The 18,907-nt window shown below is 44.7% G+C and overlaps 1 protein-coding gene across 1 annotated transcript in view; it reads left to right on the plus strand.

Annotated features, from left to right (window-relative positions):
• Positions 1–18,907, plus strand: part of RNPEP (arginyl aminopeptidase) — an 82,227-nt gene that overhangs the window by 34,184 nt on the left and 29,136 nt on the right. Inside the window, exons 5-6 of the mRNA XM_069756472.1 lie at positions 9,085–9,320; positions 12,004–12,117. Coding sequence (XP_069612573.1) covers positions 9,085–9,320; positions 12,004–12,117 — 350 coding nt within the window. The remainder of the gene's footprint in view (positions 1–9,084; positions 9,321–12,003; positions 12,118–18,907) is intronic.

The following is an 18,907-nucleotide window of genomic DNA, read 5'->3' on the forward strand; positions in this document are numbered from 1 at the left end:
ATCGCAGGTTAACAGCAGCTCAGATTAGAGACCAGGTCAATGCCACACAGAGGTCTAGCAGCAGACACATCTCTACAACAACTGTTAAGAGGAGACTTTGTGCAGCAGGCCTTCATGGTAAAATTACTGCTAGGAAACCACTGCTAAGGACAGGCAACAAGCAGAAGAGACTTGTTTGGGGTAAAGAACACAAGGAATGGACATTAGACCAGTGGAAATCTGTGCTTTGGTCTGAAGAGTCCAAATTTGAGATCTTTGGTTCTAACCACCGTGTCTTTGTGTGATTCTGAAAAGGTGAATGGATGGACGCTACATGTCTGGTTACCACTGTGAAGCATGGAGGAGGTGTGATGGTGTGGAGGTGCTTTGCTGGTGACACTGTTTGGGATTTATTCAAAATTGAAGGCATACTGAACCAGCATGGCTACCACAGCATCTTGCAGCGGCATGCTATTCCATCTGGTTTGCCTTTAGTTGGACCATCATTTATTTTTCAACAGGACAATGACCCCAAACCCACCTCCAGGCTGTGTAAGAGCTATTTGACCAAGAAGGAGAGTGATGTGGTTCTACGCCAGATGACCTGGCCTCCACAGTCACCAGACCTGAACCCAATCGGGATGGTTTGGGGTAAGGCGGACCGCAGAGTGAAGGCAAAAGGGCCAACAAGTGCTAAGCATCTCTAGGAACTCCTTCAAGATTGTTGGAAGACCATTCCCGGTGACTACCTCTTGAAGCTCATCAAGAGAATGCCAAGAGTGTGCAAAGCAGTCATAAAGCAAAAGGTGGCTACTTTGAAGAACCTAGAATATAAGACATTTCAGTTGTTTCACACTTTTTGGTTAAGTACACATGTGTTAATTCATAGTTTTGATGCCTTCAGTGTGAATGTACAATTTTCACTTATTTATATATTTGTTTTTTTTCCCCTTTAGAAGTGTGCTGTGATTTACTATAGGTTTAGAAATAAATGTATATCTGGCATAATGAAAGTCAAACATAAGCATAGGTAACTGTCTGACTATTACTGTATGTGGCTCATGGGAGTGATGTGGGAGTGATGCCTCATTTGTGTTTTTACAATGTACATGCTCGGCCAATGTGAGATCAGAATGCGAGAAGCACTTAAGGTTTTGGGGCTTAGGCCGGTTTCACAGGTCAGTGGCTCCGGTACGTGAGGTGACAGTTTCCTCACGTACCGGAGACACTGACTCACGTAGACACATTGAAATCAATGTGTCTCTGCACATGTCAGCGTGTTTTCACGGACCATGTGTCCGTGTGCAAAACACGGAGACATGTCCGTGTTCGTGGGAGCGCACGGATTACACGGACCCATTAAAGTCAATGGGTCCGTGTAAAACACGTACCGCACACGGACGCTGTCCGTGTGCAGTCCGTGTGCCGTGCAGGAGACAGCGCTACAGTAAGCGCTGTCCCCCCCCCACATGCTGCTGAAGCCGCCATTCATATCTTCTCTCCAGCAGCGTTCGCTGCAGAGAAGATATGAATAATCCTTTTTTTTTTTTCTCGTGTTTAAAATAAAGATCCCTGTCCCCACCCCCCTCCCACCCCCTGTGCGCCTGCCCGCTGTTAATAAAATACTCACCCGGCTCCCTCGCAGTGTCCTGTCCTCGCCGCACCTTCTCCTGTATGAGCGGTCACATGGTGCCGCCGATTAGTCATGAATATGCGGCTCCACCTCCCATAGGGGCATATTTTTGTATGGAGCATCTTATGGGGCCACAATCAACCTTTATGCAGCATTATATGGGGCATATTTTTGTATGGAGCATCTTATAGGGCTCATCAAACTATGGAGCATTATATGTGGCGTATTTTGTATTGAGCATTATATGGGGCTCCTAATTCAATATGGATATTCAAAAACACGTAACCTACTGATGTCTCAATTAATTTTACTTTTATTGGTATCCATCTTTATTTTTGAAATTTACCCGTAGCTGCTGCATTTTCCACCCTAGGCTTATGCTCGAATCAAGTTTTCCCCTAATTTTGGCGCAAAAAACTGGGTCTCGGCTTATACTCTAGTATATACGGTATACACTTTTTTTTTTTTTTTTTTTTTTAATTGCATTCTCCTCTTGTGCAACCCCTTTGTTAGACCTAGGTAAAGAAAGCAGATTGAAACCTTACTTTATTGTTTGGGATTGCCTACAAGTAAATTCTTGCATCTATTACACATAATGGAGTGCCAAGTTCTAAATTTTTCATTTGAATCACAAATTTAAAATAATCAAAATCAGTCTAATCAATGACAACACAATGGATGTTGTCAATATGCTGTCTGTGATTAACATTGCAATGAATAGGAGAAGCATTGCAACTAACTTTATTCATCAGTGCAAATCGCTGATAGTAACATTGGTCAGCATATCAATCACTGATAAAATGGGTTACAAAAACTCACGTTGTGACCATTTTCTGTACACCTGAAAATTTTCTCTGACTGAGGCCATAGACAATCCAAACTTGAAAAACCATTTTAAACTGCACAAGAACTTATCAAAGCTTCTTATGCTGTTTGATAAATTCAAGTGCTTCTTTCGACTGTTAAGGCTGTGTACACGGTGCATTTTCTGTGTGGAAATGGGCAAAGAACACTGGGCACATGATCAGTAAATTACCTTGAGTATTTGCAGTGCATGTGTTTGTTTTTTTTTTTTTCTTTTTCTTTTTCTGCAGCATGTCAACTCTATGTGCTGGTTTGTAGCATTTTCCGCACATTGACTTCAAATGAGTCAGTCAAAGTCAAATCTGCAGCAAAAATACAGGTATAAAAATGTTTGCTGAGTTTTTGTTGCATTTTTTTTTTTTTACTGGCTTCCTATGGTGTTTCCCACTCTTTCATCTGTGTGATGGTGTGGGAAACACCTGCACGGTGGTTCTTATTTGCAGTAACCTTACTGCCGGTATGACAATTAATCAGTGTGCTGTGGGGTCATACTGTCAGATGTCAGTGTGATCCATCAGAGATGCTGTGATTACCGCAGGTCAGCTGATGAGACTACTCCTCTCATCAGGCTATGTCTGCTGCCATTGATAAGCGAGATGGCAGGAGCCGCTGATGGGAGAAGTAGTCAGCCGGCGCCTGTGCTTACACAAAAAAAGAAAAAAAAAAAAAGTAAAATAATGACATGCATATTGAAATAAAAAAAATTATACTCCCCTAATGCCTATTCCCCAATGCCCTTGTCTCCTAGAAAAAAATGTAAATTTAAAAAAAAAATCTGCTCCCCTTAAGGCCTAGTCCTCGATGTCCATGTCTCCTAGAAGTAATTAAAAATTAATAAAGCACCATATACTCACCTGTCCACATAATCCCGAGTGTTCGACGGTGATCTCACGTGTAGACCAGTCACATTGGGAGATGTGACTTCTCTACCTGGCTGCCGGCGATACACTTCAGGAGCGATTACCTCCTGTCAGTGTATAACTGAACTGCCTTGAGAGCGGTCACCTGAGTTCATCAACTGATCAGCTCCGGTGCTCTCACTTACGGCCCCACTGCTGCGTGAGAACTTTCATGTCACCGTTTTCCGTTCAGACTGTTGCTTCTTGTAAAGGTCCCTAATGAGACTAATCAGATGGTTCTGCACACCCATATCTTTCATAGTAGTCCAAAGTTTCTGGTGATCACTGTTGAAAGCTTTGCTGGTGTCGATGAAGCAAAAATAGATCTTGTTGTATTCTTTGGCGTTTTCCATTATCTAATGTTGGAAATTACATCTCTTGTTCCTCTTCCTTTTCTGTATCCTGCTTGTTCCTCCAGCAGCTTTTTTCCAAAGTAAGGCTGTAACAAGGTTTTCGTGGGCAGATTAATGAGCCCCATATAATGCTCCATACAGTAGATGATGGGCCCTACATATTGCTTCATATATAATGCTCCCCACAGTATGATGGGCCCCATGTAATGCTCCATACAGTACATGATGGGCCTCATACCGTATATACTCGAGTATAAGCCGACCCCCCCCCCTAATTTTGCCACAAAAAACTTGGAAACTTATTGACTCGAGTATAAGCCTAGGGTGGGAAATGCAGCTGCTACCGGTAAATGTCAAAAGTAAAAATAGATACCAATAAAAGTAAAATTAATTGAGACATCAGTAGGTTAAGTGTTTTTGAATAACCATATTGAATCAGGAGCCCCATATAATGCTCCATAAAGTTTGATGGCCCCATAAGATGCTCCATATTAAAATATACCCCGTATAATGCCGTATCAAAGGTTAATAATGGCCCCATAAGATACTTTATAGAAACATTTGCCCAATATAGTGCTGCATAAAGGTTGATGGCCCCATGAGATGCTCCACACATTTGCCCCATGAGATGCTCCACACATTTGCCCCATGAGATGCTCCACACATTTGCCCCATGAGATGCTCCACACATTTGCCCCATGAGATGCTCCACACATTTGCCCCATTTGCTGTGATTAAAATAAAAAAAATCACATACTCGCCTCTCTTCGCTCAGGCCCCCGGCACCAGCGATAGTCACCTTCCTCGTTCCATCACTGCGTGCTGCTGTCTTCCATCCTCCGCACTGACTGCTCAGGCAGAGGGCGGCGCGCACACTAGTCGCGTCATCGCGCCCTCTAGTCGCGTCATCGCGCCCTCTGACCTGAACAGTCACAGCCAGAGGACGGAAGACAGCAGCGAGCAGCGATGGAACGGAGGACAGGTGACTATCGCGCAATGCTCCCCTCCCCCGTCATACTCACCTGCTCCCGACGTGGTCCCTGGCAGCGTCTCACTGTCAGATGGTCTCCGGGAGCCGGCAGCATCGTCCTGTGTTCAGCGGTCACGTACCGCTGATTAAAGTAATATGCGTGCATATTCATTACTTTAAATGAGCGGTACCACGTGACCGCTGAACACAGGAAGAGCTGCCCGGAGACCATCTGACATGCAGGGACCGCGCCAGGAGCAGGTGAGTATATCACAGCCGCCGCTCCCCCTCACCCACTGACCCCCCCCTCCCCCACCGGCACTGACTCGAGTATAAGCCGAGAGGGTCACTTTCAGCCCAAAAAAGTGGGCTGAAAATCTCGGCTTATACTCGAGTATATACGGTATATTGCTTGAAACATAAAAAAAAATGAAATTGCCTCTCCTAACTGGCCTCTGCTCTGGACTCCTCAGCATCGCTGTCTTCCGTCCTTCTGCACTGTGACTTCAGAGCACACACTACTGATTTCATCTGACCTGAAACGTCAGACACGGAAGATGCCACAGCTGCGTAGGAATGGGGAGAGGTAAGTATTGCATGCTCTGGGGCCCTGAGCAAGCTTGGGTGCCCTTGCAAGCCCACATGGTGTACCAGGGGCCCACCTTCTCAAGGCCCCACTACTTGCCCGGGTGCTGTCGTCAGCAAAGTTAGTCTTCCTTTCCAGTTCAATTCCAGTTGATTATAACACACCATCTCAGGCCGGCCACCAAATCAGACGAGATAAAGCCAGACACAGGCAATGGAAGAGCTGAGGCCAGGCTCCTAGCACATGTGCGTGAAAAAGTTACGAAGAATTTAAGGCACCCTTATACATTAGATAGGTGTCTTCTGAACAATCGTTTCGCTACCAGCTATCTTTTACCACTCGCCTATACACACCCATACCTCACATGCGGTCGAGCGTTCTTGTATTCTCAGAGAGACACTACCAGACCCTTATGACAGCAGCTTATCTTGGCGCTGAAGAAAAGCATCGGTCTTTGGAAATCCACCATTCCAGATTCTACTCTACCAACATTACAGGTCCTTCTCAAAAAATTAGCATATAGTGTTAAATTTCATTATTTACCATAATGTAATGATTACAATTAAACTTTCATATATTATAAATTCATTATCCACCAACTGAAATTTGTCAGGTCTTTTATTGTTTTAATACTGATGATTTTGGCATACAACTCCTGATAACCCAAAAAACCTGTCTCAAGAAATTAGCATATTTCACCCATCCAATCAAATAAAAGTGTTTTTTAATAACAAACATAAAAAACAACAAATAATAATGTTCAGTTATGCACTCAATACTTGGTCGGGAATCCTTTGGCAGAAATGACTGCTTCAATGCGGCGTGGCATGGAGGCAATCAGCCTGTGACACTGCTGAGATGTTATGGAGGCCCAGGATGCTTCAATAGCGGCCTTAAGCTCATCCAGAGTGTTGGGTCTTGCGTCTCTCAACTTTCTCTTCACAATATCCCACAGATTCTCTATGGGGTTCAGGTCAGGAGAGTTGGCAGGCCAATTGAGCACAGTAATACCATGGTCAGTAAACCATTTACCAGTGGTTTTGGCACTGTGAGCAGGTGCCAGGTCGTGCTGAAAAATGAAATCTTCATCTCCATAAAGCATTTCAGCCGATGGAAGCATGAAGTGCTCCAAAATCTCCTGATAGCTAGCTGCATTGACCCTGCCCTTGATGAAACACAGTGGACCAACATCAGCAGCTGACATGGCACCCCACACCATCACAGACTGTGGGTACTTGACACTGGACTTCAGGCATTTTGGCATTTCCTTCTCCCCAGTCTTCCTCCAGACTCTGGCACCTTGATTTCCGAATGACATGCAAAATTTGCTTTCATCAGAAAAAAGTACTTGGGACCACTTAGCAACAGTCCAGTGCTGCTTCTCTGTAGCTCAAAAGTGGCTTTACCTGGGGAATGCGGCACCTGTAGCCCATTTCCTGCACACGTCTGTGCACGGTGGCTCTGGATGTTTCCACACCAGACTCAGTCCACTGCTTCCTCAGGTTCCCCAAGGTCTGGAATCGGTCCTTCTCCACAATCTTCCTCAGGGTCCGGTCTCCTCTTCTCGTTGTACAGCGTTTTCTGCCACATTGTTTCCTTCCAACAGACTTACCATTGAGGTGCCTTGATACAGCACTCTGGGAACAGCCTATTTGTTGAGAAATTTCTTTCTGGGTCTTACCCTCTTGCTTGAGGGTGTCAATGATGGCCTTCTTGACATCTGTCAGGTCGCTAGTCTTACCCATGATGGGGGTTTTGAGTAATGAACCAGGCAGGGAGTTTATAAAAGCCTCAGGTATCTTTTGCATGTGTTTAGAGTTAAAGGGAACCTGTCACCCCGTTTTTTGAGATTGAGATATAAATACTGTTAAATAGGGCCTGTGCTGTGCGTTACTATGGTGTATGTTGTGTACCCTGATTCCCCATGTATGCCGAGAAATACATTACCAAAGTCGGCGTTTTCGCCTTTCAATCAGGCTGGTCTGGTCAGGTGGGCGTGTTCACAGCGTTCTTTTCTTCCCCAGGTTTCCGTTGGTGGCGTAGTGGTGTGCGCATGTCCAAGGTCCGGATTCCCTGTGCCCACGTGAAGACACAGCGCGCGATCTGCGCTGTCATTCCTTTAATCGGTGCGGGCGGCCATCTTCCTGGGGCCGCGCGTGCGCAGATGTAGTGCTCTGCTGCACGGGGCTTCAGGAAAATGGCCGCGGGATGCCGCGCGTGCGCAGAAGAGATCGTGGCGGCCATTTTCCCAAAGCCGAGTGCATCTCGGCTTTGGGAAAATGGCCGCCGCGATCTCTTCTGCGCACGCGCGGCATCCCGCGGCCATTTTCCTGAAGCCCCGTGCAGCAGAGCACTACATCTGCGCACGCGCGGCCCCAGGAAGATGGCCGCCCGCACCGATGAAAGGAATGACAGCGCAGATCGCGCGCTGTGTCTTCACGTGGGCACAGGGAATCCGGACCTTGGACATGCGCACACCACTACGCCACCAACGGAAACCTGGGGAAGAAAAGAACGCTGTGAACACGCCCACCTGACCAGACCAGCCTGATTGACAGGCGAAAACGCCGACTTTGGTAATGTATTTCTCGGCATACATGGGGAATCAGGGTACACTACATACACTATAGTAACGCACAGCGCAGGCCCTATTTAACAGTATTTATATCTCAATCTCAAAAAACGGGGTGACAGGTTCCCTTTAATTAGTTGATTCAGAAGATTAGGGTAATAGGTCGTTTAGAGAACCTTTTCTTGATATGCTAATTTATTGAGACAGGTTTTTTGGGTTATCAGGAGTTGTATGCCAAAATCATCAGTATTAAAACAATAAAAGACCTGACAAATTTCAGTTGGTGGATAATGAATCTATAATATATGAAAGTTTAATTGTAATCATTACATTATGGTAAATAATGAAATTTAACACTATATGCTAATTTTTTGAGAAGGACCTGTATATTTCAGTTAAGTCATGAGACCCATCACATACCCTCCCCCATACACACGGTTGGCCTTTCCAACAATAATTGTCTTCATTCGACTTTAATGTTTATGAAGGGATTTTGATTTTTTTTTTTTTTTTTTCATGGGTTGGGGTGAGGTGAAAACACTCAGACAAACAAAAGACGAATGAGACATGTAGGAACGCCCACCATCAGAAAGTATCCAAGCAATCGTGAGGGCTCTATTTGCCTGTATAAAATCATTTTCTGACTAATATAATTGTTTAAAGTTCAAGCAATCAATATTAAAACATTTTTGACCGTTTTTACACTATGAAAATGGATCTAGGAAAACCTATTTTAAGTTTCTCAATAAGCTAGTAATGGGGGATAAGCTATTAACTTGGTACAAAAGACTTTGTCCATTACAGCCCCTGCTTAATCAATTCAGAACCCAATTAAATAAAAAACGAACTCGTCTCCTGGGTTCCTAGAGAGTGACTTGGCTTATTGTGTCACTTGCTGGCTGCTGCCAATGAACAGCTGCGGTTTGCTTGATGACATTCAAGAAGCCGCCCTGACGGAATATTGATGAGCTGCAGCCAGTCTGCTCATTGGCTGCAGCCTGCACATGATACAAGTCACGTTATTCTGAGAACAGAGGCGCCGACAACGCTGGAATGGTGCCACTGCAGGTGGCCAGTATCCATGGTCTTTATTTTACTTTAGGTTCTGAATTTATTAAGCAAGGTTGTCCAACATACAATCCTTTATAAGTGTCCATTTTCAAATTCTGGTCTGTAGTACATATAAATATCTGCTGTCAAATTTTTTTTCTTTCTTTTTTTTTTCAAGGTATGATGTTTTGTTTATGCCCCCATCTTTCCCATTTGGTGGTATGGAGAATCCATGTATAACATTTGTCACCCCCTGTCTGCTAGCTGGTGATCGTTCTCTGGCTGATGTCATTATTCATGAAATATCCCACAGTTGGTTTGGAAACTTGGTGACCAATGCTCATTGGGGCGAGTTTTGGCTAAATGAGGGTTTCACCATGTACGCTCAGCGAAGGATAACCACAGAGCTCTATGGTAATTTAATTTTTTTTTCTCCTTTCTTTCTATGCATGAAAAATGTATTTTCTTTAAACTGTATGGTACATTTCATGGTGAGATTAAAGGGGTTATCTATTTTCTGAAAATCCTGGTGCCTGGGCCCTTTTTTTATTTATTTTTTCAAATTTAACATTGCACTAGATCTGGGATTAGTGAGAAGTACAAAGTCTTTGCCACTTCTCCCAGTCTATGATATTGGCTGCAACACTGACGTTCGCGATTCCAAGCGGAGCTTTCCGTTCACAAGAGTCCCTGAGCTTTGTAATGCGATTGGCTGCTGCACTGTCTGTGTGACATCCGTGTAACAGCAAATACCAGGAGCAGCAGTGGAGACTCCGCGTAGGCCTGAGGGAGGGTGTGCATACACCAGTTTATTTTTTGTAACAAACTTTGCCCATGGTTTGGATTTTTCTAAAAGTGGGGTAAAAACGCTTTAATGAAAGTCTGTCAAAGCACAGAATGTTCTAACAAAGTTCAGGTGCTTGGCGCACCCTTGGCATGAACAAACATTTAAGTGCAATTTCACTCTACCTCCGCCAATCTCTGGTTCTATTAGCTCTCATGTTGGCTATATTCTTATTTAACTGTTCAAAAATAAAGGGAACACTAAAATACCGTGTCCTAAATATCACTGAATTAAATATTCCAGTTTCAAAGGTTTATTCATTACATAGTGAAATGCATTGAGAACAATAATGCATATAAGTTATAAATGTAAATCCACAATTAATGTGCCATGGAGGTCAGGATATGAAATGATTTTCAAAATCAAAGTGGAAAATGAAATTACAGGCTGATCTAGCTTCAGTGGCATGGTCTCAAGACTAGGAAATGATGCTTGGTAATATGTGGTCTCCACGTGCCTGTTTGACCTCCCTACTATGCCTGGACATGCTCCTGATGAGGCGGTGGATGTTCTCCTGAGGAATCTTCTACCATATCGGGATTAAAGCATCAGTCAACTGGACAGTCTGGGGTGCAATGGTGGATGGAATAAGACTTGATGTCCCAGATGTGCTCGATTGGATTCAGATACACTTTAGCCACATGAAGCCTTGCATTGCCATGCACCAGAATGATCCCACATCCGAGTGCACCTACATATGGTCTCACAGTAGGTCCCGGGATTAAATATTCAGACTCAATTCGTCAGGCTACCTCTGTCTGGCACATTGTAGGGCTGTGTGACCCTCCAAAGAAATGCCTCCCCACACCATTACTGACCCACTAAGAAAACTGGTCATAGCGGAGGATGGTGCAGGCAAAAAAACATTCCCCACGGCGTCTCCAGACTGTCACATCTGCTCAATGTGAATCTGCTCTCATCCGTGAAGCGCACAGGACACAAATGTTGAATCTGCCATGTTGAGCTGTAAGCAAAACACCCATTTGTGGATGTTTGGCCCTCCTGCCACCTTCATGGAGTCAGTTTGAGCAGACACATGGATGTTAGTGGCCTGCTGGAGGTAATTTTGCTTGGCTCAGGCACTACTCATCCCTGTTACTCCTTGCACAAAGGAGGAAGTAGTGGTCCTGCTGCTGGGTTGTTGCCCTCCTATGGCCCCTTCACGTATCCTGGTGTACTTGCCTGTATCGCGGTATCTGCTCCATACTACGGACACTGTGCTGACACACAGTTACCCTTCTTGCCACAGCTCGCATTGATGTGCCATCCTGAATGAACTTTTGTGGGTTGTAGACACCATTTCATGCTACTCTACCTCTAGTGGTGGGAGCAATGCCAAAATGCAAAAGTGACCAAAACAGCCAAAAAGGAAGAACAGAGAAATGGTCTGTGGTCACCACCTGCAGAACCACTTCTTTTATAGAAGTGTCTTGCTAACTGCCTATCTTTTCTACCTTTTGTCTGTTGAATTTGCACAACAGCAGGAGAAATTGATTCTCAATTAGTATTGCTTCATAACTGGACAGGCTGATTTCACAGAAGTGATTGGCTTGGAGATGCATTGTGTTTAAGTGTTCCCTTTTATATGAGCAGTGTACTTCTGTCCTGAGTCAAAAGGGACTGGTGTACAGTTTTAGCTGACACATTGGCTCCTCTTACTGGAAAGCTCACTGCAAGACTAGTGAGCACATACCAGTGCACTAAGCCCCTCTTGTTTCAAGGTGGTACCTTATTGTTGAGCACTTGCTGCGTAACGCTACTTTCACACTAGCGTCGAATTCGGCCCGTCGCATTGCGTCGGGCCGAGATTCTGACGCTAGTGGATGCATTTCTCCGGCGCATCCGCTGCCCCATTGTAAGGTGCGGGGAGGTGGGGGCGGAGTTCCGGCCGTGCATGCGCGGTCAGAAAAAGCGGTCCGTCGGCTGCAAAAAAAGTTACATTTAACGTTTGTTGCTCCCTGCTGTCCGCCACAACACGGCGCAACCGTCGCAAGACGGTTGCGACGTATATCAATACGTTGCAGTGCATCGGTAATGTAACTCTATGGGGCAAAAACGCATCCTGCAAACAACTTTGCAGGATGCGTTTTTTTCCCCTAAACAACGCATTGCGACGTATTAAAAAAAGCCAGTGTGAAAGTAGCCTAAGAGGAAGCAATGAATGCTGTGGCAGGTGGTTGTGTAGGGAATTAACTTTATATGGTAGAGAAGAGAAAATCATTTAATCTTTTAAATTATCTAAATTTTCTACAGGAGCTGCATACAGTTGTCTAGAAGCAGCGATTGGGAGAGCCCTTCTTCGTCAACACATGGATTCATCAGGAGAAGATCATGCATTGAACAGACTAAGAGTCAAAATTGAGCCTGGTGCGTTTCTAAAAGCATTTATTGTATTGTACTCGCAGCATTTTAAGTTCTAAAATGAATTGACTCATTGAAGAAAATTTAGATTAATGTTCTATTGATATCAAGGGATAAAGTTTTATATGAGAAAAAAAATGCATATAATGGAACAGGAGTAAAGAGCAAAGAGGTAGGGTGCATGCACCTTTCAGATGTTTACATTGACAAGCCGTATCCTGAAAACCTCTGATGTGAGAAATGAATAATGTTGCTGATCTCATTGAAATAGCCTCTGCTAAGGGGTAGGCTATTGTGGGTAGGCAGAAAATGAACACTACGTTCTTGTCATTGGAAAGCTGCTAAAATGGAGAGTATAAGGATCAGAGTATCCATGACAAGGCCAAGTTGTGTTGGCTAAATAACTGGATCAGCGCAATCAGTCCAAGGTCTATTGGAGCGTTCTAATGATGCAGTGGTTTAGCCCCTTTTAAAACTGCATTGACCGGGTCATGGCATACAAATCTCACTCCTTTCATGTAAAGGCAAAACTGCCATGCCTGGTTCTGTGCCACAGAAAAACTACTGCAGCAGAATTAGCTGAAAACATTAATGTTGATGTTAAATGGTGCTAGTCAGTGGATGAAGTGTGAGGGGTGGTGCAGTTTTCATATGGGAATCATTAAATTATCATTCACATAAACACTTGGATCTAACTTGTGCACCGTTTAAGGCCCTTCACACTGTTTCCTGTACATGTGGCTTCCTTGTGGCGCCCTCTGCTGGTTGTCCTCATATGAACTCGAGCCTGGGAGCTTTCTAGGAAAGTTCCCACGCTCGAGGGACAACCAGCAGTGGGCGCCTCACCGCAAATGAACGTAAATATAGGTCATTGACCTACTTTACCTTCATTCCCCGGGGTTTTGCAGCCACGAGCACCGCTGCATTAGCAGAGCTCCTGGCTGTAAAATATTTTAACCCCTTTAGATGGATTTACATCGTGGGACGTTACAGATCTTTGGAAGGTATGTATATTGTTGGTTTATTATTTTTTTCTTTGTTACAGAGCAAGGGTCTTCAGATGGATTGAGCGTAGAATAAAATATTACAACAACCTTTGTGTTTATTTCATTAAAATACTTTTTAATAATGTGTTTGTTTGTTTTTAACCCTTTACTACTATTGGATTAATAATGGATAGGTGTCATAATTGACGCCTCTCCATTATTTATTTGGCTTAATGTCACCTTACAATAGCAAGGTGGCATTAACCCTTCATTACCCCATATCCCACCGCTACACGGGAATGGGAAGAGAGTGGCCAAGTGCCAGAATAGGCGCGTCTTCCAGATTTGCCTTTTCTGGGGTGGCTGGGGGCAGATGTTTTTAGCCGGGGGGGTGGGGAGGGGGCAATAACCGTGGACCCTCTCCAGGCTATTAATATCTTCCCTCAGTCACTGGCTTTACTACTCTGGCGGAGAAAATTGCGCGGGAGCCCACGCCAATTTTTTCCACCATTTAACCCTTTAATTTAATAGCTAGAACGGCCAAATTTTGCATATACACACTACTAACAGTAGTATGCAAAAAAAAAAGTGATATGACATGGTTTACTGTATGTAAACCATGTCTCATATCATGTTGGGTTTAGGAAGGAGAAAGCAAAAGCCGGTAATTGAATTACCGGCTTTAAAGCTTTCTCGCGCTGTATGAAATATTAATATAAAAATATATATAATATAGATTTTTTGTGGTTTTTTTTTTTTTTACACATGGATCCCTTGTATGTCGGTTTTGCAAGCCTGCGAGAAAAACACGCAGTACGGATGACATGCGGATTACATACGGAGGATGCCATGCGCAAAATACGCTGACATACCCTGCCTACGGAGGAGCTACGGACCACTATTTTGGGGACTTTTCTGCGTATTACGGCCGTAATATACGGACCGTATTGTCTTACGCTGAGTGTGACGCCGGCCTCAAAGTGCCATCTTTTGGTGTGAGAGCGGATCCAGCTTTGCTCTGATTGAAACCTGCCTGCTCAGCCCAGGAGGCTTTCACAACCCCTCTGTCAATGCACAATAACATAAAACTAGCCAAGTTCCTCACATTTTTTTTTACTTGCATAGAAATAGTGGGGTTTATATATTCTTTAATAGTGTTTGTATATACTGTACAAGTTTTATGCTGGAGTGGAAAATATACTAGAAAGTTAAGATGCTTTAAAAAAAAAAAGTGTTTTTTTTCCCCATCAATAAAGTGAATAAAGGAGAAGAATGAAATCAATATTTGGGGTGACCACCTGTTACCATTGAAAACTGCATCAACTCTTCAATTCTTCTAGTTACACTTTCACACAATATTTGATGGAACTCTGCAGCAAGGTTGTTTCAAACATGTTTGAGAACGAACTACAAATCTATGGATATGGACTTGTGCAAATCCTTCTGCAGCTAAATAAAGCCCCAGACAGACTGTATAGATCAGGGCTCTGTGGGGGCATAGCATCACTCCCAGGACTCCTTGCTCATCTTAAGGGCTCTCTCATACTACCGTATAACACGGCCAAGTGCTATGCAATATTTTATCTAATAGCACTCGGCCAGTGTTATGCTATGGGGCAGTGGAGATCTGCGATTATTTTCTCATGCCAATTCATGAGAAAATAATCACATGATACTGCAAGTGCATCCCATAATAGGATCACATGCACCCATACAAGTCTATGGGTGCGTCTGAAACTTTGGACTGCACTTGGTTGTCATCCGAGTGCAGTCCAATTACCTTGGATGTCGGCAGTGGAAGGAAATTGCTTTCTCAATCTTTTATCTTCTCCACACCTGTACTTAAATACTCACTCACGTGCGAGAAAATCTGAACACGGCGCACGGACACTCAGCTCAAACTCTGTCAGTGTTTGAGAAGAGTATCATTTGCATAATCGGCCCGATTCTCGCGCAGAGAGAATTGACAGTAGTGTGACTCCGGACTGATGCTGACGATAATGCGTCTGAGTGTCTGCCTCCAGTAGGTGTACACGCCTTCGAATGATGCACGCACGTTCACTCTGTCTGCACCATTATACCCTGTTGTACGAGGGTTCCGACATAAGCCCTGATGGGACTAACGAACGGGTGGCAAAACGCAGCGTGGAAGCACTCTTAGTAGCATTGGTTGTATATTTGGGCTTGTCCTAATGCAGAGTATATTTGGACCCATTCAGTTGCCTCCCTGATGCTGATGTATAAGTATCTGCCTGTATTTCTCCACATTGAGGACACCATTAAGCTTTGCCAAATCTCCAACTCCACTTACTGAAATCAAGGGACGTACCGTATCTACTCACATATAAGCCAGGTATGCACGGCCTCCTCATCCCCCAGCCTGGTCTGCATGGCCACCATCAGAAAAACATAATACAAATAATAAATTTTCCATAAGTAATGGGCGCACATGATTGCCCGCTGATGCTGGGGGCTGCGGCTGACACTGTGTGTGCTATTATAGAGAAATGAATATTCACTGCCAGTGCAGTAGCCGCCTCCTGTGACCCACTGGTCTGCCGCTCCCCCTCCGTCTTCTTGGACCCTCGCTCGAGTATAAGCTGGGGGGGCTTTTTTAGCACAAACAAATGTGCTGGAAAACTCTGGTTCTCCTTGAGTATGTACGGTAAGTATGATACGTCTTCTGTCCTCCATGTTGCTCTTTTCTTGGTGTTTTTCATGCTGATAAATGCAGGCAGACACTTCCCCTTCATGCTGTGCCATCAGAAAGATGTCTGATTGTTTCCAAACTTCCTCTGCAGCAGGATAACAGCCCCAGAGTGTTTTTATTCATAGCAATTCTGTGAGTATAATAAAAGCTTTGGGGTCCTATTGTTATCCTCACTATTAGCGGTTCACTACTGGAGGCTTTGTCCACAAATTAGATCAGTGGAAATTTTACATCTATGTGTTGCTGAAGATTTCATCTCCATGTCTGCTATTCAGAGCCTGGTTGTGGTACATGGAAACTCCTGTATAAGATCCTGACACCTCCAGCTAATTTTTTCTCTGTTGCTTGCACAGTATCTCTATGATTTGATTTTTGGACTCTGGGCCTCGGCCTGTGGTGTCTACACCTGTTCCAGCTACTGTAATAGACTGATTGTGTGACCAGGCCCAGAGGTGCAGGGGGGCACGCTGACACCAGCTCAAGTTTCTGCTGGGTATGCACCCGAGGACACACATTCAGCTGAAATGCTATGCTGCGCAGAGGCCTGTCGGATCCCTGCACCAGAATACCTGCTGACTATCAATCGGAGGCCGGCAGCTGACGTAGGTATGGTAGTCACTGGCTGCACATGGCACTGACTACACGCGCTGCCCATCTGCTTTAACACTGAAGTTAGCTGCTGGCTTCTTCACTGGCTACAGAAGAGGTCACCGCCCTTTGTGGGAAATAAATCTTTTTTTTCTGCATTAAAGAACAGAATCAGAATGGGGAACATATATACCAGGAAGGGAGATTGTATACCAGGGTGGGCCCAGGATGGGGGACTTGTATATCATGATAGGCTCAGGATGGGGGAAATCTATACCGGTAAGGAGCCCAAGATCCGGGGCATATATACATGGAAAGGGCCCAGGATGGGGGACATTACTACATATAGGGGAGGGCAACACATCTGTTCTTTTAGGATTTTAGAATGCTAGAAGGACCCATACATCTGACCAACATGAGGAGGGGGCAAGTCCACACTTTGCATTGGGAGCCCATCTGACTCGTTACGACACTGTGGCGGATTGGCCATTTTATTCTCCATTTTATTTAAGCCAATGTAAAAAAAAGCAAAAAAAAAAGTACTGGAAGTGATAGTGTGGCCTCACAGAGCTCTGATCTCAACATTTGCATTTGTCTGGGATTAAAAGAGCTAAAAGGATTTGCACAAGCCTACAATCATAGATCTGGGGTTAGTTCTCCTAGATGTTTGTAACAACCTCTCAAGAGTTAAGGTACCGTCACATTAAGCGACGCTGCAGCGATATAGGCAATGATGCCGATCGCTGCAGCGTCGCTGTTTCGTCGCTGGAGAGCTGTCACACAGACAGCTCTCCAGCGACCAACGATGCCGAAGTCCCCGGGTAACCAGGGTAAACATTGGGTTACTAAGCGCAGGGCCGCGTTTAGTAACCCGATGTTTACCCTGGTTACCATTGTAAATGTAAAAAAAACCAAACACTACATACTTACATTCCAGTGTCTGTCGCGTCACCCGGCCTCAGCTTCCCTGCACTGTGTAAGCGCCGGCCGTAAAGCAGAGCGGTGACGTCACCGCTGTGCTCTGCTTTACGGCCGGCCGGCGCTGACACAGTGCAGGGAAGGGGACGCGACAGACACCGGAATGTAAGTATGTAGTGTTTTTTTTTTTTTTTACATTTACAGTGGTAACCAGGGTAAATATCGGGTTACTAAGCGTGGCCCTGCGCTTAGTAACCCGATGTTTACCCTGGTTACCAGTGAAGATATCGCTTGATCGGCGTCACACACGCCGATTCAGCGATGTCAGCGGGTGATCCAGCGACGAAATAAAGTTCTGGCCTTCTAGCTCCGACCAGCGATGTCACAGCAGGATCCTGATCGCTGCTGCGTGTCAAACACAACGATATCGCTATCCAGGACGCTGCAACGTCACGGATCGCTATCGTTATCGTTGTTAAGTTGTTCAGTGTGAAGGTACCTTTACTTCAAAAAACTGTGTGCTAGTGTACTTGGAAAGAACTGCTGCTGTTTTGAAGGTAATGTGTGGTCACCGCAAATAGTGATATGATTTAGATTTCTCTTATGTTTGTTCATTTTGCATTTCGTTAGTTTATTTTTATCAATTATGAATGAACACTTCTTTATTTGAAACCATTTTACTTTGCAAAATGTTTAAGCGGGCATGGAAAAGATTTTGTACAGTATGGGATGTCTGGATTAAGTGGCAATCACACACGAGTTCAATGCACAGAATTTGAGCAAGCAAAATATGAACTTCAGTAACTAAATATGGTTTAGGCCTATTCTTAAAGGGAACCTGTCACCCCCAAAATCGACGGTGAGCTAAGGCCACCGGCATCAGGGGCTTATCTACAGCATTCTGGAATGCTGTAGATAAGCCCCCGATGTAACCTGCAAGATGAGAAAAAGAGGTTAGATTATACTCACCTGGGCGAGCGGTCTGATCCGATGGGCGTCGCGGTCCGGTCCGGCGCCTCCTATCTTCATAGGATGACGTCCTCTTCTTGTCTTCATGCTGCGGCTCCGGCGCAGGCGAACTTTGTCTGCCCTGTCGAGGGCAGAGCAAAGTACTGCAGTGCGCAGGTGTCGGGAAAGGTCAGAGAGGCCCAGCACCTGTGCACTGCAGTCCTTTGCTCTGCCCTCAACAGGGCAGACAAAGTTCACCTGCGCCGGAGCGGCAGCGTGAAGACCATAAGAGGATGTCATCTGATGAAGATGGGAGGCGCCGGACCGGACCGGGACCGCCCCTGGGTGAGTATAATCTAACCTCTTTTTCTCATCTTTTAGGGTACATCGGGGCCTTATGTATAGCATTCCAGAATGCTGTAGATAAACCCCTGATGATGGTGGGCTTACCTCACCCTCGGTTTTGGGGGTGACGGGGTCCCTTTAATCAGAAAATGACCTATTTAAATGTATGTGTTTTTTTTGTTTGTTTGTTTGTTTTTTCATTAAATTTAACTCTTTCTATCACGATCCATATTAAAAAAATAAATAAAAATAAAAACATTACTGTAATACTCTTGCAATTTGCACACTTGCCACTATTATA

Source organism: Ranitomeya imitator, chromosome 3 (assembly GCF_032444005.1).
Source record: "Ranitomeya imitator isolate aRanImi1 chromosome 3, aRanImi1.pri, whole genome shotgun sequence".
NCBI lineage: Eukaryota > Metazoa > Chordata > Amphibia > Anura > Dendrobatidae > Ranitomeya > Ranitomeya imitator.